This window comes from Bufo bufo, chromosome 7, assembly GCF_905171765.1.
Source record: "Bufo bufo chromosome 7, aBufBuf1.1, whole genome shotgun sequence".
NCBI lineage: Eukaryota > Metazoa > Chordata > Amphibia > Anura > Bufonidae > Bufo > Bufo bufo.
The window spans coordinates 8,258,498-8,284,103 of record NC_053395.1 but is presented as its reverse complement, the minus strand read 5'-3'; the positions used below and the strand labels follow the sequence as shown (position 1 = coordinate 8,284,103).

Below are 25,606 nucleotides of genomic sequence, written 5' to 3'. Positions count from 1 at the left end.
TGCAAAAATAATATCGAATTAATAGACATTCAAGTGAAATAAGAAGAATTGGTCTTTCCTTTTGTGGTGGCTTCCTATTTTAAAGTTTAGTCCCTGTACACAAACGGGGTTCCGTTCCACCCTCTTATATCTGCAGTTCGGCTTCATACACGTGCCCCTTTTATAATTCCATGTAGGAGGTTGCATTCGGCATGAAAGTTTTTTTTTCTCGAAATAGTGCCAATCAAACCGTCATCTCATACCGCAAAAAATGAGACCCTACCCAAGATAAGGCTCTCAGAATATGGAGACACTAAAACATGATTTTTTTTGTTTCAAAAATGATATTATTGTGTAAAACTTACATAAATAAAAAAAAGTATACATATTAGGTATCGCAGCGTCCATAATAACTTGCTCTATAAAAATATCACATGACCTTACACCTCAGATGAATACTGTAAAAAAATGAAAATAAAAACGGTGTAAAAAAAGCCATTTTATGTCACCTTACATCACAAAAAGTGTAATAGCAAGCGATCAAAAAGTCACACGCACCCCAAAATAGTGCCAATAAAAACGTCATCTCATCCGGCAAAAATCATACCCTACCCAAGGTAATCGCCCAAAAACTGAAAAGATTATGGCTCTCAGACTATGGAAACACTAAAACTTACATAAATAAAAAAAAGTATACATATTAGGTATCGCCGCATCCGTGACAACCTTGTCTATAAAAATATCACATGATCTAACCTGTCAGACGAATGTTGTAAATAACAAAAAATAAAAACGATGCCAAAACAGCAATTTCTTGTTACCTTGCCTCACAAAAAGTGTAATATAGAGCAACCAAAAATCATATGTACCCTAAACTAGTACCAACAAAACTGCCACCCTATCCCGTAGTTTCTAAAATGGGGTCACTTTTTTGGAGTTTCTACTCTAGGGGTGCATCAGGGGGGCTTCAAATGGGACATGGTGTAAAAAAAAACAGTCCAGCAAAATCTGCCGTCCAAAAACCTTTTGGCATTCCTTTCCTTCTGCGCCCTGCCTTGTGCCCGTACAGCAGTTTATGACCACATATGGGGTGTTTCTGTAAACTACAGAATCAGGGCCATAAATATTGACTTTTATTTGGCTGTTAACCCTTGGTTTGTTACTGGGAAAAATGGATTAAAATGGAAAATTTGACAAAAAATTTAAATTCTGAAATTTCATCTCCATTTGCCAATAACTCTTGTGGAACACCTAAAGGGTTAACGACGTTTGTAAAATCTGTTTTAAATACCTTTAGGGGTGTAGTTTCTTAGATGGGGTCACTTAAAACCTGCCTTCCAAAAACCGTATGGCATTCCTTTCCTTCTGCGCCCTGCCGTGTGCCCGTACAGCAGTTTACGACCACATATGGGGTGTTTCTGTAAACTACAGAATCAGGGCCATAAATATTGAGTTTTGTTTGGCTGTTAACCCTTGCTTTGTAACTGGAAAAAAAATTATTAAAATGGAAAATCTGCCAAAAAAGTGACATTTTTAAATTGTATCTCTATTTTCCATTAATTCTTGTGGAACACCTAAAGGGTAAACAACGTTTTTAAAATCAGTTTTGAATACCTTGAGGGGTGTAGTTTCTTAGATGGGGTCACTTTTATGGAGTTTCTACTCTAGGGGTGCATCAGGGGGGCTTCAAATGGGACATGGTGTAAAAAAAAACAGTCCAGCAAAACCTGCCTTGCAAAAACCGTATGGCATTCCTTTCCTTCTGCGCCCTGCCGTGTGCCCGTACAGTGGTTTACGACCACAAATGGGGTGTTTCTGTAAACTACAGAATCAGGGCCATAAATATTGAGTTTGGTTTGGCTGTTAACCCTTGCTTTGTAACTGGAAAAAAAATATTAAAATGGAAAATCTGCCAAAAAAGTGAAATTTTGAAATTGTATCTCTATTTCCATTAATTCTTGTGGAACACCTAAGGGGTTAACAAAGTTTGTAAAATCAGTTTTGAATACCTTGAGGGGTGTAGTTTATAGAATGGGGTCATTTTTGGGTGGTTTCTATTATGTAAGCCTCGCAAAGTGACTTCAGAGCTGAACTGGTCCCTAAAAATTTCTGAAAAATTTTGCTTCTAAACTTCTAAGCCTTGTAACATTCCCAAAAAATTTAATATCATTCCCAAAATGATCCAAACATGAAGTAGACATATGGGGAATGTAAAGTAATAACTATTTTTGGAGGTATTACTATGTATTATAGAAGTAGAGAAATTGAAACTTGGAAATTTGCAATTTTTTTACAAATTTTTGGTAAATTTGGTATTTTTTTATAAATAAAAATGATTTTTTTTTTTACTTCATTTTACCAGTGTCATGAAGTACAATATGTGATGAAAAAAAAATCTCAGTATGGCCTGGATAAGTCAAAGCGTTTTAAAGTTATCAGCACTTAAAGTGACACTGGTCAGATTTGCAAAAAATTCTTAAGTCCTTAAGGTGAAATAGGGCTGAGTCCTTAAGGGGTTAAACACACTGTATGTTACTGTCATCATACATGTGTTTTCCCATTGCTATGTATGTCAGTGTCACTCAGACATTATTTACTATTGCTGTCATTAAAAGGGAGGGGGAGAGCAAATATTAGAAAAAAAATTTTTTTAAGACCTAGAAGACCACCAATTTCCAACCCAATTGGAGCAATTTTGATTTAGGTGGAATCGATTTGGACCCAAATCAAATTTATTTGATTTGTTGGAATTGGACCTGAAATGAATTTCAAGACATTCTCTCATCTCAACTCAATTATTGATCACACCTTTCCTGCTCTGTACTTTGACTGCCCCTTTAACCACCTCCGGACCGCCTAACGCAGGATCGCGTTCCGGAGGTGGCAGCCCTGCGCACAGTCACGCATATACGCGTCATCTCGCGATGGCCGAGATTTCCTGTGAACGCGCGCACACAGGCGCCCGCGCTCACAGGAACGGAAGGTAAGAGAGTTGATCTCCAGCCTGCCAGCGGCGATCGTTCGCTGGCAGGCTGGAGATGTGTTTTTTTTAACCCCTAACAGGTATATTAGACGCTGTTTTGATAACAGCGTCTAATATACCTGCTACCTGGTCCTCTGGTGGTCCCCTTTGTTTGGATCGACCACCAGAGGACACAGGTAGCTCAGTAAAGTACCACCAAGCACCACTACACTACACTACACCCCCCCCCCCCGTCACTTATTAGCCCCTGATCACCCCATATAGACTCCCTGATCACCCCCCTGTCATTGATTACCCCCCTGTCATTGATCACCCCCCTGTAAAGCTCCATTCAGATGTCCGCATGATTTTTACGGATCCACTGATAGATGGATCGGATCCGCAAAACGCATCCGGACGTCTGAATGAAGCCTTACAGGGGCGTGATAAATGACTGTGGTGATCACCCCATATAGACTCCCTGATCACCCCCCTGTCATTGATTACACCCCTGTCATTGATTACCCCCCTGTAAAGCTCCATTCAGACGTCCGCATGATTTTTACGGATCCACTGATAGATGGATCGGATCCGCAAAACGCATCCGGACGTCTGAATGAAGCCTTACAGGGGCATGATCAATGACTGTGGTGATCACCCCATATAGACTCCCTGATCACCCCCCTGTAAAGCTCCATTCAGATGTCCGCATGATTTTTACGGATGCACTGATAGATGGATCCGATCCGCAAAACGCATCCGGGACGTCTGAATGAAGCCTTACAGGGGCATGATCAATGACTGTGGTGATCACCCCATATAGACTCCCTGATCACCCCCCTGTAAAGCTCCATTCAGATGTCCGCATGATTTTTACGGATGCACTGATAGATGGATCCGATCCGCAAAACGCATCCGGACGTCTGAATGAAGCCTTACAGGGGCATGATCAATGACTGTGGTGATCACCCCATATAGACTCCCTGATCACCCCCCTGTAAAGCTCCATTCAGATGTCCGCATGATTTTTACGGATGCACTGATAGATGGATCCGATCCGCAAAACGCATCCGGACGTCTGAATGAAGCCTTACAGGGGCGTGATCAATGACTGTGGTGATCAACCCATATAGACTCCCTGATCACCCCCCTGTCATTGATTACCCCCCTGTCATTGATTACCCCCCTGTAAAGCTCCATTCAGATGTCCGCATGATTTTTACGGATGCACTGATAGATGGATCCGATCCGCAAAACGCATCCGGACGTCTGAATGAAGCCTTACAGGGGCATGATCAATGACTGTGGTGATCACCCCATATAGACTCCCTGATCACCCCCCTGTAAAGCTCCATTCAGATGTCCGCATGATTTTTACGGATGCACTGATAGATGGATCGGATCCGCAAAACGCATCCGGACGTCTGAATGAAGCCTTACAGGGGCGTGATCAATGACTGTGGTGATCACCCCATATAGACTCCCTGATCACCCCCCTGTCATTGATTACCCCCCTGTCATTGATTACCCCCCTGTAAAGCTCCATTCAGATGTCCGCATGATTTTTACGGATGCACTGATAGATGGATCGGATCCGCAAAACGCATACGGACGTCTGAATGAAGCCTTACAGGGGCGTGATCAATGACTGTGGTTATCACCCCATATAGACTCCCTGATCACCCCCCTGTCATTGATCACCCCCCTGTCATTGATCACCCCCCTGTCATTGATCACCCCCCTGTCATTGATCACCCCTCTGTAAGGCTCCATTCAGACATTTTTTTGGCCCAAGTTAGCGGAATTTTTTTATTTTTTTCTTACAAAGTCTCATATTCCACTAACTTGTGTCAAAAAATAAAATCTCACATGAACTCCCCATACCCCTCACGGAAACCAAATGCGTAAAATTTTTTAGACATTTATATTCCAGACTTCTTCTCACGCTTTAGGGCCCCTAGAATGCCAGGGCAGTATAAATACCCCACATGTGACCCCATTTCGGAAAGAAGACACCCCCAGGTATTCCGTGAGGGGCATATTGAGTCCATGAAAGATTGAAATTTTTGTCCCAAGTTAGCGGAACGGGAGACTTTGTGAGAAAAAAATTAAAAATATCAATTTCCGCTAACTTGTGCCAAAAAAAAAAAATTTCTATGAACTCGCCATGCCCCTCATTGAATACCTTGGGGTGTCTTCTTTCCAAAATGGGGTCACATGTGGGGTATTTATACTGCCCTGGCATTCTAGGGGCCCCAAAGCGTGAGAAGAAGTCTGGTATCCAAATGTCTAAAAATGCCCTCCTAAAAGGAATTTGGGCACCTTTGCGCATCTAGGCTGCAAAAAAGTGTCACACATCTGGTATCGCCGTACTCAGGAGAAGGTGGGGAATGTGTTTTGGGGTGTCATTTTACATATACCCATGCTGGGTGAGAGAAATATCTTGGTCAAATGCCAACTTTGTATAAAAAAATGGGAAAAGTTGTCTTTTGCCAAGATATTTCTCTCACCCAGCAAGGGTATATGTAAAATGACACCCCAAAACACATTCCCCACCTTCTCCTGAGTACGGAGATACCAGATGTGTGACACTTTTTTGCAGCCTAGGTGGGCAAAGGGGCCCATATTCCAAAGAGTACCTTTAGGATTTCACAGGTCATTTACCTACTTACCACACATTAGGGCCCCTGGAAAATGCCAGGGCAGTATAACTACCCCACAAGTGACCCCATTTTGGAAAGAAGACACCCCAAGGTATTCCGTGAGGGGCATGGCAAGTTCCTCGAATTTTTTATTTTTTGTCACAAGTTAGTGGAAAATGATGATTTTTTTTTTTTTTTTTTTTTCATACAAAGTCTCATATTCCACTAACTTGTGACAAAAAATAAAAATTTTCATGAACTCACTATGCCCATCAGCGAATACCTTGGGGTCTCTTCTTTCCAAAATGGGGTCACTTGTGGGGTAGTTATACTGCCCTGGCATTCTAGGGGCCCAAATGTGTGGTAAGGAGTTTGAAATCAAATTCTGTAAAAAATGACGAGTGAAATCCGAAAGGTGCTCTTTGGAATATGGGCCCCTTTGCCCACCTAGGCTGCAAAAAAGTGTCACACATCTGGTATCTCCGTAATCGGGAGAAGTTGGGGAATGTGTTTTGGGGTGTCATTTTACATATACCCATGCTGGGTGAGAGAAATATCTTGGCAAAAGACAACTTTTCCCATTTTTTTATACAAAGTTGGCATTTGACCAAGATATTTATCTCACCCAGCATGGGTATATGTAAAAAGACACCCCAAAACACATTCCCCACCTTCTCCTGAGTACGGGGATACCAGATGTGTGACACTTTTTTGCAGCCTAGGTGGGCAAAGGGGCCCATATTCCAAAGAGCACCTTTTGGATTTCATAGGTCATTTTTTACTGAATTTGATTTCAAACTCCTTACCACACATTTGGGCCCCTAGAATGCCAGGGCAGTATAACTACCCCACAAGTGACCCCATTTTGGAAAGAAGAGACCCCAAGGTATTCGCTGATGGGCATAGTGAGTTCATGGAAGTTTTTATTTTTTGTCACAAGTTAGTGGAATATGAGACTTTGTATGAAAAAAAAAATAAAAAAAAAAATCATCATTTTCCACTAACTTGTGACAAAAAATAAAAAATTCTGGGAACTCGCTATGCCCCTCACGGAATACCTTTGGGTCTCTTCTTTCCAAAATGGGGTCACTTGTGGGGTAGTTATACTGCCCTGGCATTCTAGGGGCCCAAATGTGTGGTAAGGAGTTTGAAATCAAATTCTGAAAAAAATGACCTGTCAAATCCGAAAGGTGCTCTTTGGAATATGGGCCCCTTTGCCCACCTAGGCTGCAAAAAAGTGTCACACATCTGGTATCTCCGTACTCAGGAGAAGGTGGGGAATGTGTTTTGGGGTGTCATTTTATATATACCCATGCTGGGTGAGATAAATATCTTGGTCAAATGCCAACTTTGTATAAAAAAATGGGAAAAGTTGTCTTTTGCCAAGATATTTCTCTCACCCAGCAAGGGTATATGTAAAATGACACCCCAAAACACATTCCCCACCTTCTCCTGAGTACGGCAATACCAGATGTGTGACACTTTTTTGCAGCCTAGGTGGGCAAAGGGGCCCATATTCCAAAGAGTACCTTTAGGATTTCACAGGTCATTTACCTACTTACCACACATTAGGGCCCCTGGAAAATGCCAGGGCAGTATAACTACCCCACAAGTGACCCCATTTTGGAAAGAAGACACCCCAAGGTATTCCGTGAGGGGCATGGCAAGTTCCTAGAATTTTTTATTTTTTGTCACAAGTTAGTGGAAAATGATGATTTTTTTTTTTTTTTTTTTTTTCATACAAAGTCTCATATTCCACTAACTTGTGACAAAAAATAAAAATTTTCATGAACTCACTATGCCCATCAGCGAATACCTTGGGGTCTCTTCTTTCCAAAATGGGGTCACTTGTGGGGTAGTTATACTGCCCTGGCATTCTAGGGGCCCAAATGTGTGGTAAGGAGTTTGAAATCAAATTCTGTAAAAAATGACGAGTGAAATCCGAAAGGTGCTCTTTTGAATATGGGCCCCTTTGCCCACCTCGGCTGCAAAAAAGTGTCACACATCTGGTATCTCCGTAATCGGGAGAAGTTGGGGAATGTGTTTTGGGGTGTCATTTTACATATACCCATGCTGGGTGAGAGAAATATCTTGGCAAAAGACAACTTTTCCCATTTTTTTATACAAAGTTGGCATTTGACCAAGATATTTATCTCACCCAGCATGGGTATATGTAAAAAGACACCCCAAAACACATTCCTCAACTTCTCCTGAGTACGGGGATACCAGATGTGTGACACTTTTTTGCAGCCTAGGTGGGCAAAGGGGCCCACATTCCAAAGAGCACCTTTTGGATTTCATAGGTCATTTTTTACTGAATTTGATTTCAAACTCCTTACCACACATTTGGGCCCCTAGAATGCCAGGGCAGTATAACTACCCCACAAGTGACCCCATTTTGGAAAGAAGAGACCCCAAGGTATTCGCTGATGGGCATAGTGAGTTCATGGAAGTTTTTATTTTTTGTCACAAGTTAGTGGAATATGAGACTTTGTATGAAAAAAAAAAAAAAAAAAAAAATCATCATTTTCCACTAACTTGTGACAAAAAATAAAAAATTCTAGGAACTCGCCATGCCCCTCACGGAATACCTTTGGGTCTCTTCTTTCCAAAATGGGGTCACTTGTGGGGTAGTTATACTGCCCTGGTATTCTAGGGGCCCAAATGTGTGGTAAGGAGTTTGAAATCAAATTCTGAAAAAAATGACCTGTCAAATCCGAAAGGTGCTCTTTGGAATATGGGCCCCTTTGCCCACCTAGGCTGCAAAAAAGTGTCACACATCTGGTATCTCCGTACTCAGGAGAAGGTGGGGAATGTGTTTTGGGGTGTCATTTTATATATACCCATGCTGGGTGAGATAAATATCTTGGTCAAATGCCAACTTTGTATAAAAAAATGGGAAAAGTTGTCTTTTGCCAAGATATTTCTCTCACCCAGCAAGGGTATATGTAAAATGACACCCCAAAACACATTCCCCACCTTCTCCTGAGTACGGAGATACCAGATGTGTGACACTTTTTTGCAGCCTAGGTGGGCAAAGGGGCCCATATTCCAAAGAGCACCTTTCGGATTTCACAGGTCATTTTTTTCAGAATTTGATTTCAAACTCCTTACCACACATTTGGGCCCCTAGAATGCCAGGGCAGTATAACTACCCCACAAGTGACCCCATTTTGGAAAGAAGAGACCCAAAGGTATTTCGTGATGGGCATAGTGAGTTCATAGAAGTTTTTATTTTTTGTCACAAGTTAGTGGAATATGAGACTTTGTAAGAAAAAAAAAAAAAAAAAAAAAAATCATCATTTTCCGCTAACTTGTGACAAAAAATAAAAAGTTCTATGAACTCACTATGCCCATCAGCGAATACCTTAGGGTGTGTACTTTCCGAAATGGGGTCATTTGTGGGGTGTTTGTACTGTCTGGCCATTGTAGAACCTCAGGAAACATGACAGGTGCTCAGAAAGTCAGAGCTGCTTCAAAAAGCGGAAATTCACATTTTTGTACCATAGTTTGTAAACGCTATAACTTTTACCCAAACCATTTTTTTTTTACCCAAACATTTTTTTTTTATCAAAGACATGTAGAACAATAAATTTAGAGCAAAATTTCTATATGGATCTCGTTTTTTTTGCAAAATTTTACAACTGAAAGTGAAAAATGTCATTTTTTTGCAAAAAAATCGTTAAATTTCGATTAATAACAAAAAAAGTAAAAATGTCAGCAGCAATGAAATACCACCAAATGAAAGCTCTATTAGTGAGAAGAAAAGGAGGTAAAATTCATTTGGGTGGTAAGTTGCATGACCGAGCAATAAACGGTGAAAGTAGTGTAGGTCAGAAGTGTAAAAAGTGGCCTGGTCTTTCAGGGTGTTTAAGCACTGGGGGCTGAGGTGGTTAAGCAGCCGTCTTACCTGAAAGCCGCCCCTTACTTGAGGTCAGGAATTTTTTCCCCGGATGAGGCAGGAGGAAGCTGCTGGTGGACGCACAGCGCAGAGCCTTTAACATGCTGTGATTTTTTGCGTTTTTCCATAATTTCTATAAAAACAACACATAAAACCTTTGTTTCCTCGTATTCCCAGTGACCGGTTCCAGGAGGAAATAAGAAAAGCATTGTCCAAAGACACAAGAACATATTCCACCATGATGTGGCCCCTGGTCAGATTAAAGGCTAGGGCCCCAATTCTGCTGAGGAACCAGGAAAATGAATTCTGATTGGTTGGCTGGATGTGATGTCTACGGATGCCCCCATCATACCTCAGTCTCATGCTCTATGTAGGACTTAGCAGCTTCTCGTCCGCAGTTGTTGTCGCCCTGCCAGTCACGAACCAGAATATCCAAGTGCTGCAATATAAAATATTAAATCATAGTAACGTCTCATGGGAGGATGGAGCTAAGGGGCAGAATGAAGGTGGGGTACAGGAGGTAAAGGGAGAACAGTAGGGGTTGGTGGGAGAATTGTTGTCAGTTCGTACAGAGATAGGGGATGAAAACCAAAGTATTGCCCCCTGCTCGTGTCTATCACCTCTCCACACACCCCTCACCTATCTACTAGTATATTGCTTAGTAACCCTGGGGTTCCTGCGGATAGGACTTCTACCCAAGCTCACAATGGGTGGTAATCTCAGCAGGATCCTGAGCAGAAGCAGCAGAGACTCAGACAAGAACCTCAGAGACTAGAAGATGATGACACTGATGAGGCAGAAGCTGGAGGCATTGATATCAGCCAAGAAAGACTCATATTTGAGGAAATAAATCCAAATTATCAAAACATTGAGAAGAGGTCAGAGGGCGATGTGTGGACAGAAGGGATGCAGAGCAGTAGTCACCTGTAAATATTTTAGAGAAAAAGATTCCCTGGTCAGCTCCGGGACATGTAGATACATCTGAAAAGACATGGAATACATCATGGTCACTCCAGTCCATCTCATCCAGCAGGTCGCATAGACAGAGGTGTCTTCATTCCACCTCAGTGACTGATACATTATGACAACACAATAAGCAACCGTTTTCTGAACTTTAACTCCTGATCATGGATCTGATGAAGCTTCACGAGACTGTAGTTGATGCTCAGGGACTGACACCAGCAACATAGATATTAAAAGAGATTTGCGCCGTACCTCGAGGTGATCCAGCTCCGTTGTTTTCAAGCTTCCGCTTACGTTGAAGATCTGAACAAAGATTACATTGGGAGACGTTCACAAAGAGCCCGTAACAGGTGTAAACCCCATCACCCCCCACTACAAGATGTGATTCCAGCCTGTCAACTCCCTGGGGGAGGGAGTGAAATGACATATCCCCCATAATGGAGATACTGGAGAGAGGCATCGGTACATGTGGTGCATTCATGTGGCACAACAACCAGTCAGATTAATGGCACAGATTTTCAGATGCAGAAATTTCTGCAACAAACCAATATATCCAAAGGTATGGCGACACAGGATGGATTCTCCACATTTCTGTGGCTGATTTAATTACAGTTCTGTGGCAGAAAATCTACAATGTTTCTGCCCAGTATGGCCGTACCGTACTGGTTTATCTACTTGGAGCAGAACAGGGCAGAACCCAGGAATGGCTGTACACAACAGATTTCAAATGGGCGTATGCTGAAGGACTGGTAATTTGCGGTTGGTCTATGATGGCTGATTTTTTTTTTATGTAAGAACTTAAATTGCAGATCATTCTCTACTCTGATCTATGGGTGGGGGTGAGGCTTTTTATTGAAAATGGTCTAAATTTCAAGTGTATGGTGAGCTTCACCATGTGAGTTATGGCCTTCCATTATGGGTCATGTACCCCGGGCAGGAACCAAAGGCCTCCAACCCCCTATATAGATCTACAAGACAAAAGGAAGAATGAGATGTAAGAGCAAATCTCCTCATAGACTGAGAGCCATCTACCAGGTAGGAGCTGAGGAGCATGGACAGGGCGGACAGCTTGATACAGGTCTCTCGATCGCTCTCAATGTCCAGTGACCCCTCTGTGTCCAGAACAAACACGGCCATCTATGAAGTGGAGAACAAAGGACGTTCACATCATAACTGAAGAGAACATCAGATTAGATCATAAAAATCACATAAAATATGCACTTCTGTAACAGTAAATTAACAGATTCACCATAGCCATAAGGGCAGCCAGTCCTCCATAAATTTAGGAGCATTCCAAGGGTTTTCTACAGTCTATCAGTAGAGACAGTCCCTGTGAGTGAAGGGCAGCAGTAGCATATATCTACTGCCATAGACACTAGCTGATACATGATAATAAGTCCTTATCCTGTGAGCAACACTAAATCTCAAGAGTCCTCTAGATGCAAAGAAGTCTTCTCATTCACTGAGAGCAAGTAGAGATCTTGAGTTGAAACTAAAGTTGCATAATGTCATTTATGCCGATCATGGTGTAGATGAAGCTTGATCCTCGTACATGATGTGTTAAGCAAGGTTTTTTATTGTTTCTTCCCCTTTAATTCTTTGTAATAAAAACGGTTAGTGATGTCCATACCTGGGCACATTTCTGCAGTGTGAGGTAACTGTACACGTGTACTAACCTTTAGGTGGGGCTAGGAGGGGCCAGGAGACTAGAAAACACTTCGTATTAAGTCTATTTGTTCACAAACTTCTGATCCCATCATAATACAAGATGTTTGTCCCAGACAGATAATACATAAGGACTTCACCTGCCTTTCATGGTAAAGACTGGAGAAGAGAGATGCACTCGCTCCTTACCTTTTCTCTGTTTCTCTTCAGAATGAATGGTCTACTCCAAACCCATATCCCCTTGGTGACACTGTCTATTCCAGATCTCCAGTCAAACCCCTTGAGGGCCTCATCATCCTCCCCAAGGCTGACCAGCTGTCCCTTCTCCTGCACACAGAAAGATCAGTGTAATGAGTCATCATGTTATAAATGAGATCATCGGGGAGGGTGAAGGTGCTGAGAAGACGTGTGTTGGAGATCGGTGGAGTTATAGTGGTCATATACCTAACATGAATGTCAACTGAATCTGCCAATTCAGGTGAGACATGAGGTATAGGCTAAAGCTAGAGGGGTCCGGAGGGGACAGAGGGGTCTTGCAGTAATTTTTCCCTCCCTGTTCAGCACACTGGTATTCTCAGCTGAGATTCATTTCATCACCAGGGTAAACATATGATGCCCCCCCCCCCCCCCTCTATACAAGGTTAGAGGAAACACAAGCATGAGACCAGTCACTGGTGGTGAAGAGGACAGTTTTATCGCTGGTCATGTAAACTGCAGGTTATGGCTCCTCACCAGTCTGTGAAGAGCTCTCAGAATATAATTCAGCAAGCTGGATTTTCCTCTTCTCTTCTCTCCGATCACACAGATGAGGCACAGGGGGTAATCGGAGATCTCACTGTCCAAAAAACATCTGTTCACAGCAGATTCATCTAGCCTCATCTTGCATGTTGCATCAATGGAGACCAACTGGATGGGATATGCAGGAGCCTGAGGATAAAGTGTATGTAAAATAAAAAATATTATGTTTCTACATAGTTCTTGAGGTAAAGCAGATTCTTGTATTTCATGTCTACTAAGTGGATGGCAATTCAGGCAGTGCCCACTGGCCTGGCAGCTGAGAAGACCAACCTAAGACATCAGTGTAGTGGATTACTTTCCACTTGGAAAGGGGAATTTGTCACTGTTTCATTGATCTTAGACTAATATCACTGGTGTGGTTGAGGTGCCCATGGCGGTCCCTTTTATTCTCTAATAACCCACATTATACAGTTTACACATGGCATCTTGACAAACTGTCACAGATCTGTGCTGCACCATGAGGTGTGGACTTTGCACCAGATACAACTAAATATTAGTAATCACTCAGTGTTTGTTATAGACCGCGCACCGTCACACTCTGCTCTGACAACTCGCTTTTACCCACCATTTTGGACTTCTCTTCTTTGACAACCAGTTGAACCTTGGACACCAAGTGCTGCAGGCTGTAGGCCGGTATCAGCTGGTCTCTAGGACAAACTTTCCTGCATTCTGGACATTGATGACCTTGGGGTTGTGGGGTGGACCAGAAGGAAGAGATGCAGGGTTTACAAAAGGTGTGCCCACAGGTGATAGAAACCGGGTCACTGAGCTCCTGGAGGCAGATGGAGCAGGTGATATCCTCTTCTAGTTTGAAGAAATGAGCAGAGCCTTCATATGACATGGCAGCTGTAACACAGAAATATCCAGGAGAGAATAAAAGAAACGTTACAAGGAAGGAATATATGTGGTCTGACATTCATATAGGTGCATCACAGGACACAATCATCTCTGTCTTATCTCAGAGTCTCATCATGATCAGCTATCTTAAGGTTTTATTAGGAATTCTGCATTATTTTGACTCAGAGAGTAATGTTCAAGCAATGCAGGTACATGAGAAATCCATCTCTGCTACATCTGTATGCATGTCAGACTGATACACAGCATAGATCAGAAGAAGAGGAAAAAGTACAGTGTAAGCAATGCCGACAATATGATTGTGTGATAACGGGATCGCATGACCTGTGCCGGGAATAAAAGGCTCGGACACACTATAGAATAAATGAGGGAAACTTACGGTTTACAGCTGCTGCACCCCATGTGACCAGTGCAGCCGACGGTCACCCCGAAAATGGTGGAGACTGCAGAAGAGAAAAGAAGAAGAAGAATGAACAGGAAACGAAACCGATAAAAAAAAGGCAACATCTCTGACTGAGTTAACCCCTAAACAACCAACCAAGAACAGGAAGAGCCACACCCATGATCCACCGCCCTATTATACTGTATCCACGCCATACTCTCCCTGTCACCCCATTAAATCCACCACAGAAGCCCATTATATCCACACCATACACCTCCTGTCACCCTATTATAGTTACACTGTACACTCCCATCACTCCATTATATCCACACCGTACACTCCCATCACACAATTATCGACACCATACAATGACTGTCACCCTATTATAATTACACCATACACTCCCGTCACCACTTTATATCCACACCCCACACTCCTGTCACCCCACTATATCCACACCTTATGTACCCCAGAGTGGTATTACCATTCCTACACCCTGCTACTGTCTCTAATGGGCTAGCTATAATGTCACCTGTGTATTTATTCCAGGTTCTCTTACACTGTGCATCAATTGTTCTGCTATGTAACGGATATTTGTTGTATTACATGTTATGTGCCTGGTTCACCAGCAGGTGGCAGCGTATATGGCAGAGAGATCTTTAGATAAAATGAAACCATTTCATTCTCCCCCTTTTGGGCAGAAGTGGACCAGTTCTGCTTCCTACCAAGGGAGGGGCTGCAGGAAGTTTCAGTGAGTCTGAGCTCAGTCTAGTCTCGAGTTGGTAGGAGAGGAGAATCGCGGACTCCTTACAGATTAACTGACAGAGTGTTGGGAGGGGGTCAACAGCCAAAGGGACTCCACTCCAAAGGTACCAGACTAAAGCAGAGTTTAGTACAGCAGAGAGAGAGAGAGATAAAGAAGAATATTCAAGTTTGCCTACTAGTTTACCCTAAACCTGCTGGAACCAAGAGAAAGACTGCATATTGTATGGATGCAATTTTATGCAAGTAAAGCTGTTACACTTTATAAAAGTCTGGACTCGGCTATTTCTCCACCATCACTCTCCCCTTTATTGCTTCAGAGCCGAACACTGGGGAGCGATGGTATCCATGTAGGAGCGCCGTGACACAAACAGACTATTAAGGCCGCACCACAACACCCAGCATTCCTATTGACCTGGGACACGATCGGCCCTGGGGGGGGGGCAGCATGTTGCACCTACACTTCCGTTACCCCATTATATCCACACTGTACACTCCCGTAACCCCGTTATATCGACACTGTACACTCCGGTCACCACTTTATATCCACACCACACACACCCATCACCCCATTATGTCTACATCGTTTACTCCCGTCACCCCTCTGTATCCACACAGTACACTCCTGTCACACTGTTATGTCCACACAGTACACTCCTGTCACCCCATTATATCCAAACTGTACACTCCCGTCACCACTTTATATCTACACAGTACACTCCCGTCACCATTTTATTTCCACAACACACACACCCGTCACCCCGTTATATCCACAATGCACACTCCCGTCGTCACCCTGTTATATCCACACCATCCACTTCTGTCACCCTGTTATATACACACCATCCACTACTGTCATCCTGCTATATCCACACCATACTCTCATGTCAACCTAATTATATCCATACCGTACACTCCTGTCACCCTATTATAATTACACTGTACATGCCCGTCACCCTGTTATATCCACACCGTACACTCCCATCACCCCTTTATATCCAAACAGTACACTCTTTTTACCCCCTTATATCCATGCTGTGCACTCCCTTCACCCTGTTATATCCACAACATACACTCAGTGATATCCCCATTGTATCCAGACACTTCCATTATTCTCTGTATTTTTCCCCCTGATCATCTCATATGCATATTTGTTCAAAGAGGAACTAAAACCAAAATCCAAACACAAAAAAACAACTAACAAAATGTAACATCATGTCCATATTTGTCTTTGTTATTTGTTGTTCAGATAAAACTATAGCAGACCATAAAAAATACAATAGAAAAGCAGTGCATTGTTCTGTCAGGCTGCAGCCATGTCTTCTCCCCCTCACACTCACCCCTCTGATGCTAGTGCATGAGAGACAGGGAGTTTAGGAGGAGGCGGCTGGGTTTGGTCTGGATAATATTTGTCTACATGGGGCATGGCAATTTTGTTGAAAGGAATCACCTAGTTAGCAATAGTGCTGTTTTATCATGTTGTATTCTCTAGTAACATCTAGAGCTGTAGGGATCATGCTGCTGTTACGTCATGTCTTATACTCCAGTCACATTAAGAGCTCCCTGCACAATTCTGATGTTGAGTTTGCAGAATACTAAATCTCCAGAGATAAATCCTCCTCCTCACTCCTGAATAGTACCATAGCTAGGCACCTGGGAATGCTGTATTATGTGCACATTTTAAGGGTAACATTTTCTGAGCACAGCTCCACAAGACTTGTAATCCAACTTTCCCGCACTGATGGATGTCAGATTTGCCTGTACAGACAGTATCCGGCTATAACGGCAAACCTGACATTCTGGCACCTGAGAAAGCTGGGTAGCAGGTTCTGTAGCGTCAGTGCCCTGGTACTGGCTAGTATCCCTACACACAGGGGACGGTTCTGTAGAAGTTTTGCAGCTTCCGGTTAAGAGCTTCGATGTTAAGCCCTGCCGCTCCGCAGATGTCCTGTCTACCCTGAGCTCCTGCACGGAGCCTCCAGCCGAATATAGAGCTGCAGGGAGCTAGAAACCCTTCACCGGCTGCAGGATCTGTGTATTTGCAGCACTGTACAGATGTCCATGAAGAAAGGACCACCGACATACGGAGCAGGCTAAGCTTCCGTTTTTTTTAATTTTTCAAGGGTTAGTGGCCCTTTAGGTAATACACAGGAGAAACAGATAAATGATCATCTTCAGTCCAGCTCTGGACCTTCTTCAGACATGGATTTCAGCAGCCAGAGGAGCAAAATGTGAGGGGAGAGTATCCTGGAGGATGCAGCGTGCAGCTGGTGTAAATGCTCCCAGTATCCCTGTTCTGCCAAGCAGGGTTAGAAAATGATTCTAGTTTATTCTGCCAGAGCTTTGGTAATTCTGAAGTGTTGTATGTGGTTATAGCATCATCTAGCGGCGTTAAGCTGTATTACAGTTTGTTTTTCCTGTTACAAAGACTACTGCATTGTGGGTGGTGCACTGCATTGTGGGAGTGCAAAGCATCCTGGGAAAGAGAAGCCTCCTTCTCAAACTCCACCATCCTTGTAAAATCATATCTGGTGAGAGATCTACCTTTGTTTCAGGGACATTATGTTATGCAGAACTGTTCAGCTAGTTGTAATTGTTACTCAGGGAGTTGTTACTACTGCTAGCTAGAGATGCAATTTTATGCGCAGGCAGCCATTTTACCATGTGCTTCAGTGTTAATGCAAATGTTATAGTACATGCTATCTATACTTTATACTTATACTTGCTATTTGTATTCTTGTAGTTTTACCAATCAACGATCCTGTTTTACCTATAAACAAGTTAGACTACAAAGAACAGTCCTCTTATTTGGAAGACAGGAATGGTTTATGCTGAATGTCAGACTGCACACTGTGTGAACATGTATGAAAACAGAATAATTCCCATTACATGCGGACGCTCTCTGGTTTCCTGATCTCTCGTCTGTTTACAGGAAGCCGGAATGAAAGTGAAAGTTCCTGGTGACGCCTCCTCCGCCTCGTGCTATTGGCTGATCCTCACACAGGAGGAGAAGCATTTACTGTGATCATGTGTCTGATACATGTGTCTGTTCTTCTGTTGACTTTTGTTTAACCCTTTCTCTGCTGTCCCCAGATCAGATCTATGACGTTTGCTTCTGTAGATGACATGAACAGTTCAGGTTGTCAATGCTAGAGAACTCATTGCGTAGGTAAAAATTTAGAAACCTGAGTTGTCATCCTTTGGGCAAATTAAAACCATGTGCAGTGACCACTGAGATCACTTCAAAGGGTTAATTTAATGATAAAGAGTTAAAATGTTGAAATGTATTGTTAAAGCACTTATTTCCTTATGCTTTATGTTTCCCTAATGGTTATTTATGGGCAAAAGATAGTTAAAACTGTCAGTTTTAGTTCAGTTGCCTGGGTGATGGGCTGTTCCCACCCCCTTTGGTTCTGAGCAGGCCTAGATCACGGACCCATTTTGTGAGAGCTGCTGAGAACTAGGCCAAGTTCAAGGAATCTTAACCCCTGAAGACTCGGCTTTCACTGGTTCAGAGTATAGTTTGTGGCTGATTTTCTTTTGTATGTTTTTTTTTTCTTGCTGGAACTGCCTGAAGAGCAGATAACGCTGGTTGTGGTCAGGTGCACTACATATGAGTGGAGTGACTGCGCTCTTGGTGTGCCTGACTAACCCGGGGGACACAGATCCCCGATATGTGGTTATAGGCACAAGAACCCAGAAAGTCATGTGTTGTGGTTAAGTCTGCTGCTCTTACAAAGCCAAAAACTGCAGACATCGGGGAAGTGGGTAACCTTCAGCTGCAACAAGAGGATGCTAACCAGCAAGAGACTAATACTTACCAGCAAGTGACTAATGCTAACAAGCAAGTGACTAATACTAACCAGCAATAGACTAATACTAACCAGCAAGAGACTAATACTTACCAGCAAGTGACTAATGCTAACAAGCAATGGACTAATACTAACCAGCAAGTGACTAATGCTAACCAGCAAGTGACTAATGCTAACAAACAAGTGACTAATACTAACCAGCAAGAGACTAATGCTAACCATCAATAGACGAATACTAACCAGCAAGTGACTAATGCTAACCAGCAAGTGACTAATACTAACCAGCAAGTGACTAATGCTAACAAGCAAGTGACTAATACTAACCAGCAAGTGACTAATGATAACCAGCAATAGACTAATACTAACCAGCAAGTGACTAATACTAACCAGCAAGTGACTAATGCTAACAAGCAAGTGACTAATACTAACCAGCAAGTGACTAATGATAACCAGCAATAGACTAATACTAACCAGCAAGTGACTAATACTAACCAGCAAGTGACTAATGCTAACAAGCAAGTGACTAATGCTAACCTGCAAAAGACTAAGGCTAACCAGCAAGTGACTAATGCTAACCAGCAAGTGACTATGAATCTACACAAGCAGCATTCAGAGAACAGCAGGCGATTCATAGGCATCTGGTGGAGCAGATAAAGCTGCTCGCAGGAAAGCCTGGTGTCCAGGTATGAAACCTCGCTACAAAACAATGACACCTGAGGGACATTCTGCTGTTTGGCCACAAGATGCCGCTGTTTCCTTAGCAACAGACTGTATTTTATGTGATGTTGGGAGCTCTCAGGTGTGGAGTTAAACAAAAGCCTGGAGAAGGAAGTGATTCAGCAGCTATTTTAGAGTGAGGCTGAGAGAGACACTGAGAACCTGTGTGAGGAGAGGATCCATCGTCATCCAGGGCGTTGCTAGGTTCAAACATTCGGGGCCTGGGCCCCTGATGTTTTGTCCCAGGCCCCGAATGTGTTAAAGTCGGCCTAAATTAGAGCATTTGAGATGCACTCTGGTGCTCCAAATCAATGTACCCCCAGGGGGTTAATATCCACGCGTGGTTGAGAGTCTGGACACTGACACAGAAGCTGGTCAAAGCAATCTCTATGTTTTTTTTTTCTTGCTGGAACTGCCTGAAGAGCAGATAACGCTGGTTGTGGTCAGGTGCACTACATATGAGTGGAGTGACTGCGCTCTTGGTGTGCCTGACTAACCCGGGGGACACAGATCCCCGATATGTGGTTATAGGCACAAGAACCCAGAAAGTCATGTGTTGTGGTTAAGTCTGCTGCTCTTACAAAGCCAAAAACTGCAGACATCGGGGAAGTGGGTAACCTTCAGCTGCAACAAGAGGATGCTAACCAGCAAGAGACTAATACTTACCAGCAAGTGACTAATGCTAACAAGCAAGTGACTAATACTAACCAGCAATAGACTAATACTAACCAGCAAGAGACTAATACTTACCAGCAAGTGACTAATGCTAACAAGCAATGGACTAATACTAACCAGCAAGTGACTAATGCTAACCAGCAAGTGACTAATGCTAACAAACAAGTGACTAATACTAACCAGCAAGAGACTAATGCTAACCATCAATAGACGAATACTAACCAGCAAGTGACTAATGCTAACCAGCAAGTGACTAATACTAACCAGCAAGTGACTAATGCTAACAAGCAAGTGACTAATACTAACCAGCAAGTGACTAATGATAACCAGCAATAGACTAATACTAACCAGCAAGTGACTAATACTAACCAGCAAGTGACTAATGCTAACAAGCAAGTGACTAATACTAACCAGCAAGTGACTAATGATAACCAGCAATAGACTAATACTAACCAGCAAGTGACTAATACTAACCAGCAAGTGACTAATGCTAACAAGCAAGTGACTAATGCTAACCTGCAAAAGACTAAGGCTAACCAGCAAGTGACTAATGCTAACCAGCAAGTGACTATGAATCTACACAAGCAGCATTCAGAGAACAGCAGGCGATTCATAGGCATCTGGTGGAGCAGATAAAGCTGCTCGCAGGAAAGCCTGGTGTCCAGGTATGAAACCTCGCTACAAAACAATGACACCTGAGGGACATTCTGCTGTTTGGCCACAAGATGCCGCTGTTTCCTTAGCAACAGACTGTATTTTATGTGATGTTGGGAGCTCTCAGGTGTGGAGTTAAACAAAAGCCTGGAGAAGGAAGTGATTCAGCAGCTATTTTAGAGTGAGGCTGAGAGAGACACTGAGAACCTGTGTGAGGAGAGGATCCATCGTCATCCAGGGCGTTGCTAGGTTCAAACATTCGGGGCCTGGGCCCCTGATGTTTTGTCCCAGGCCCCGAATGTGTTAAAGTCGCCCTAAATTAGAGCATTTGAGATGCACTCTGGTGCTCCAAATCAATGTACCCCCAGGGGGTTAATATCCACGCGTGGTTGAGAGTCTGGACACTGACACAGAAGCTGGTCAAAGCAATCTCTATGTTTTATTACAAAGAGCAAACGTATATACACCTTCAGAAGAGGGCAGTCCTCTCTGAGGCTTAAACATTGTTTCATTGGTCAAAAAGGAAAAAGAGATAAGAGAAACAGAGATAACGCTCTAACATCTGCGCAGTGTGTACCACTTTGGAATGTGAACTAATGTAAACATCTGGTTATCGTCGCCATCTTATAATGGCCTCTATTCTAACAATAATACTGCATACGTCATATGTGACATTTCAAGGAGGTGCTTCTCTATAGGCAGTGAATAATATATGCATATCATCAAGTCATATGATTGGCTTATGCATTCCTCCACAGTCTATACACCTCCCTTGGGACACCTGTAGAAAGATGAGAAAACAGACACTGCCCACAGCATAGCTCTTTGCCCCCCCCTCTCTTCTCCAGTCTTGAAACAAAGAGGGGGGTGGGAGGCACTTGAAGAAGAAAAAGTTAACTCATTACAGTCCTAGAGATACAAAATATAGAATAAAATTCACACATCTTTATCAAATGTCCTGCTTGCCTGCTAGATACAACTGTATTGCCATCCTTAGGACAGCAATACAATTGAATCTAATGCCCTGCAAGAGCTAAAGGACCTGTGATGACATCCCAGGTCATGTGATCAGTGCTAAATGCAGTAGCTGAAAAGGACCTGCGATGATGTCACCCTCATGTGATCAGTGCAGGAGAGGACGGCTCAGCAGTGAAGAGAAGCCCTGGGAAGGGGCTGAGGTGAGGTCTGCTACATGAGGAGAGGTAAGTGAAGGGAGAGGCACAGCAATGCTGGGAGTTGTAGTTATTTAACTGGGACTGTATGTTAGGGCTGAAGGGAGGGAAGTTATTTACATGGGACTGAAAGTTGAGGGAGTGATGTTATTTACATGGGAATGCATGTTGGAGGTGGCTGGGGCAGGGTGATGTTATTTACATAGGACTAAATGTTGAAGGCGGCTGTGGAAGGGAGTGATATTATTTACATGGGACTGAATGTTCAGAGCCCAGGGGTAATATTATTTACATGGAACTGTATGTTGAAGGTGACTGGGGGAGAAAATTATGTTATTTACATGGGACTGAGTATTGAGGGGGGGATGTTATTTACATGGGACTGTATATTGGAGGGGGCTGGAGAGATGGTGTGATGGTATTTACATGGCACTCTATGGCAGAGAAGGGAAATAATGTTATTTACATGGGACTGTATGGTGGAGGTGCTGAGGAATTATAATTTTTGAGGACAGTAAACAGAGGAATATAACTACAGGGGGCATTATAAATACTAGGGGCACTTTAGGGTGAGCATTATAACAGTAGGGGGCGATATAAATACTGGGGGTGCTTCAGGGCGAGCATTATAACAGTAGGGGGTGATATAAATACTGGGGGCGCTTCAGGGAGAGCATTATAACAGTAGGGGGTGATATAAATACTGGGGGCACTATGGGGGCATTATAACAGTAGGGGGCAACATAAATACTGGGGGCACTTCAGGGAGAGCATTATAACAGTAGGGGGCGATATAAATACTGGGGGCGCTTCAGGGCGAGCATTATAACAGTAGGGGGTGATATAAATATTGGGGGCGCTTCAGGGCGAGCATTATAACAGTAGGGGGTGATATAACTACTGCGGGCGCTTCAGGGAGAGCATTATAACAGTAGGGGGTGATATAAATACTGGGGGCGCTTCAGGGTGAGCATTATAACAGTAGGGGGCGATATAAATACTGGGGGCGCTTCAGGGCGAGCATTATAACAGTAGGGGGTGATATAAATACTGGGGGCGCTTCAGGGTGAGCATTATAACAGTAGGGGGCGTGGTTTAGGGTCCGGCCCTCGTTCGGGACCAGCGTGATAGGTTGCGCTTACTTCCCTATTGCCGGAGTTAAGGGGGCGTGGCTAAGGCACCGTGCGGTACTCCAGACCTGCAGGGTAATGCGATTGTGAGGTCATGGTTAATGGCAAGCGAGGGTTACTCACAGTTATGTATGGAAACCCTGGGCAGGCATACAGCAGTGAAGGAGAGGCTGGCACAAAAGTCCTCTGGGGCACACTCTGTATTTAGGGACCAGGCCTGATGTTGGATGAGGTGCCCTGGATGTTGCAGGTGTTTTATGTGCCCGGGGCAAGGTCCCTTTTACGGTTCGTGACGCCAGTGCCAATAGAACGGTGGCACACCGTGTAGTGACAGATGGAATAATGGAGGAATCAGTAGATAAACCAAATGTCTTTTTACTGGAAACTCACAGTGCAAACTTTACACATACAGTTCAATTTATGGATGATGGTAAGGCAGTTCCTCAGACAGTTCTTTCACAAACAGGTAGACCTCAGATGGTGGCAGGAAATAAACCAGCAAGATACTTGGAGGAACACAATGATGATTGCTTTACAGTGCAACCCTGCTCTATCCCCTGCAGCTATTCTAGCTGGCTGGATGCCAAGGCCCGGATGCCTAAATGCTGGCTTTTATCCTTGGTATATCGTTCCTTCTCCAAGATCGCACTTGCTGCATTCTATATAACTCTGTCCATCATGGTACTTATCTGACCTGGTGTTGCCTGGAATAGAAGGGAGGATAACTGCTGGTTTTCCCCAGGAGGTGCTATCCTGCTACTGGGGCGTCTTCAGAGCTAACCTAGGCTCTCTTTATCCCCAGGTAGGCTAGGATCCCTCTACTAGCCCCCTGGTTACAGCTAACAGCCTGGACTGCTCAGCTGCATGTCAGGAGAAGGCGCTGCCTGGTGCCTCCTCACTGGTCTCTGCAGACTCCTGACCTTGAACTCGAACCCCGAGCTGACTCCTCTTCCCTGTCTGGACCTGCATACTTATACCAGGGCTACTCTAGCTCCCTCTAGCGTCTAGGATGACTAACTACAGGGGCTAGGCCTGATACTACCTAATACAGGGGAAACATGACATATAAAGCAATACGTTAGACTTTACAGAACACATGCACAATTGAAAATGACACTCCTGTCCCTAATGAAAAGAAGTCACGCACACCCCAATTGACCCTCGTGTAGTGCCCACGCTTAGTCCGTGAGGCCACTACATACCGTCCTTCACTCAGGACCAGCGTGATAGGTTGCGCTTACTTCCCTATTGCCGGAGTTAAGGGGGCGTGGCTAAGGCACCGTCCTTCACTCAGGATCAGCGCGATAGGTCGCGCTGCCCAAACAAGCGCTCGAATAATCATAATCACGCCCTTCTTTTGTACTACAGGTGCGCTCTATGCACGCTGCGCTGGCCGGGACACGCCACGATCCAGCAGCAGGGGCATAGTCCGTGCCTCAGACGGCTGCCGGGACCAGGGTGACATGTTCAGAATCTAGGGTGGCTCTATATAGTCGTTTTTACCTACAGTATAATTTGGGTATAGGGGTCAGATCTAAACAGTATCCCCTACCTCTGGGGCTGCAGAACAAAGTTTCGAACACCCCATTTTTTGCAATTATGACATTATAAGTATTATGAGCGTTATTACATGTGCAGACATACTGCATGACGTGCATCATAATTGTAACATATATAACTACTGGCGTTCTTAACATATATATATATATACTGGACTAAAACGTGATTGGTTGATACCATATACAATGCAACCCAACCGTATGATCTATGGCTAAAAGCAGGAAACATATTATTTTAACATATGTTAAAAAGTAGTAAGTCTAATAAAATACACAAAATCAGCACAATAAAAAGTAATAACAATAACAAACAAAAGGGGAAAATGATAAAAATCACGTGGGCGACTTTGGGAGAATAAACTTGGACATGGAATGGGGCGAATGGAGTAAGGTATTGGGTGCCGAGGTACGTGATTCTGGACGCAGACGTTTTATAGTATGGTTTCGTTAATCTCATTCGGCCCTTAGGGAGCCAGTGCGTCCAGTTGGTAAATCCAGAAAACCTCCCTTTTTTGAAGATTATCAAATCTATTAAAAGGATTATCTGGTATTTGTTCGATGGGTGTTACTTTGTGCGGATGTTCCTCTATTTCTGGGGTAGATGTGCGGCGTCGGGACAAACTATGTCTGGCATACTGTCGATGTTGGTTTATGCGACAATGTAGGGGTTGAGTAGTGCGACCAACGAATTGTAGGCCACAACCACATTCAATGAGGTAGATGACATTGTTCGATTGACATGTCATGTGTTGTTTAATAGAAAATCTTGTACCATTATGTTTAGACGTGATGGTGGTTTGGTTTGTGTCATTATTTGCTCCACACCTGAAAGTTCCTAATCTTAGTTTTTTGCATATTAGTGTCTTTCCCGTATTTTGTCTCTTTCTGTGCTGTTTCGGCTTGATGGGGGCCAAAATGCTCCTAATAGTTGGTGCTCGCCTATTTGTAATCCTAGGTATTTTTGGTAGGTGCTTCGCT

The 25,606-nt window shown here is 43.5% G+C and overlaps 1 protein-coding gene across 3 annotated transcripts in view; it reads right to left on the bottom strand.

The window, feature by feature from the left end:
* The window catches only part of LOC121007700 (RING finger protein 112-like), a 94,759-nt gene that overhangs the window by 17,018 nt on the left and 52,135 nt on the right, over window positions 1–25,606 (bottom strand). The window contains exons 1-9 of one of the 3 annotated variants that reach the window (XM_040439817.1): window positions 14,145–14,266; window positions 13,476–13,756; window positions 12,845–13,039; window positions 12,302–12,439; window positions 11,480–11,584; window positions 10,700–10,750; window positions 10,409–10,465; window positions 9,837–9,923; window positions 9,494–9,617 (exon numbers count right to left, since the gene is read on the bottom strand). The exons of 1 other annotated variant lie outside the window; for it this stretch is intronic. In XM_040439817.1, the coding sequence (XP_040295751.1) occupies window positions 9,494–9,617; window positions 9,837–9,923; window positions 10,409–10,465; window positions 10,700–10,750; window positions 11,480–11,584; window positions 12,302–12,439; window positions 12,845–13,039; window positions 13,476–13,751 (1,033 nt within the window). In that variant the 5' untranslated portion in view covers window positions 13,752–13,756; window positions 14,145–14,266. Of the gene's footprint in view, window positions 1–9,493; window positions 9,618–9,836; window positions 9,924–10,408; window positions 10,466–10,699; window positions 10,751–11,479; window positions 11,585–12,301; window positions 12,440–12,844; window positions 13,040–13,475; window positions 13,757–14,144; window positions 14,267–25,606 lie in introns of those variants that run through there. One more of the 3 variants, XM_040439818.1, reaches the window with a different exon arrangement.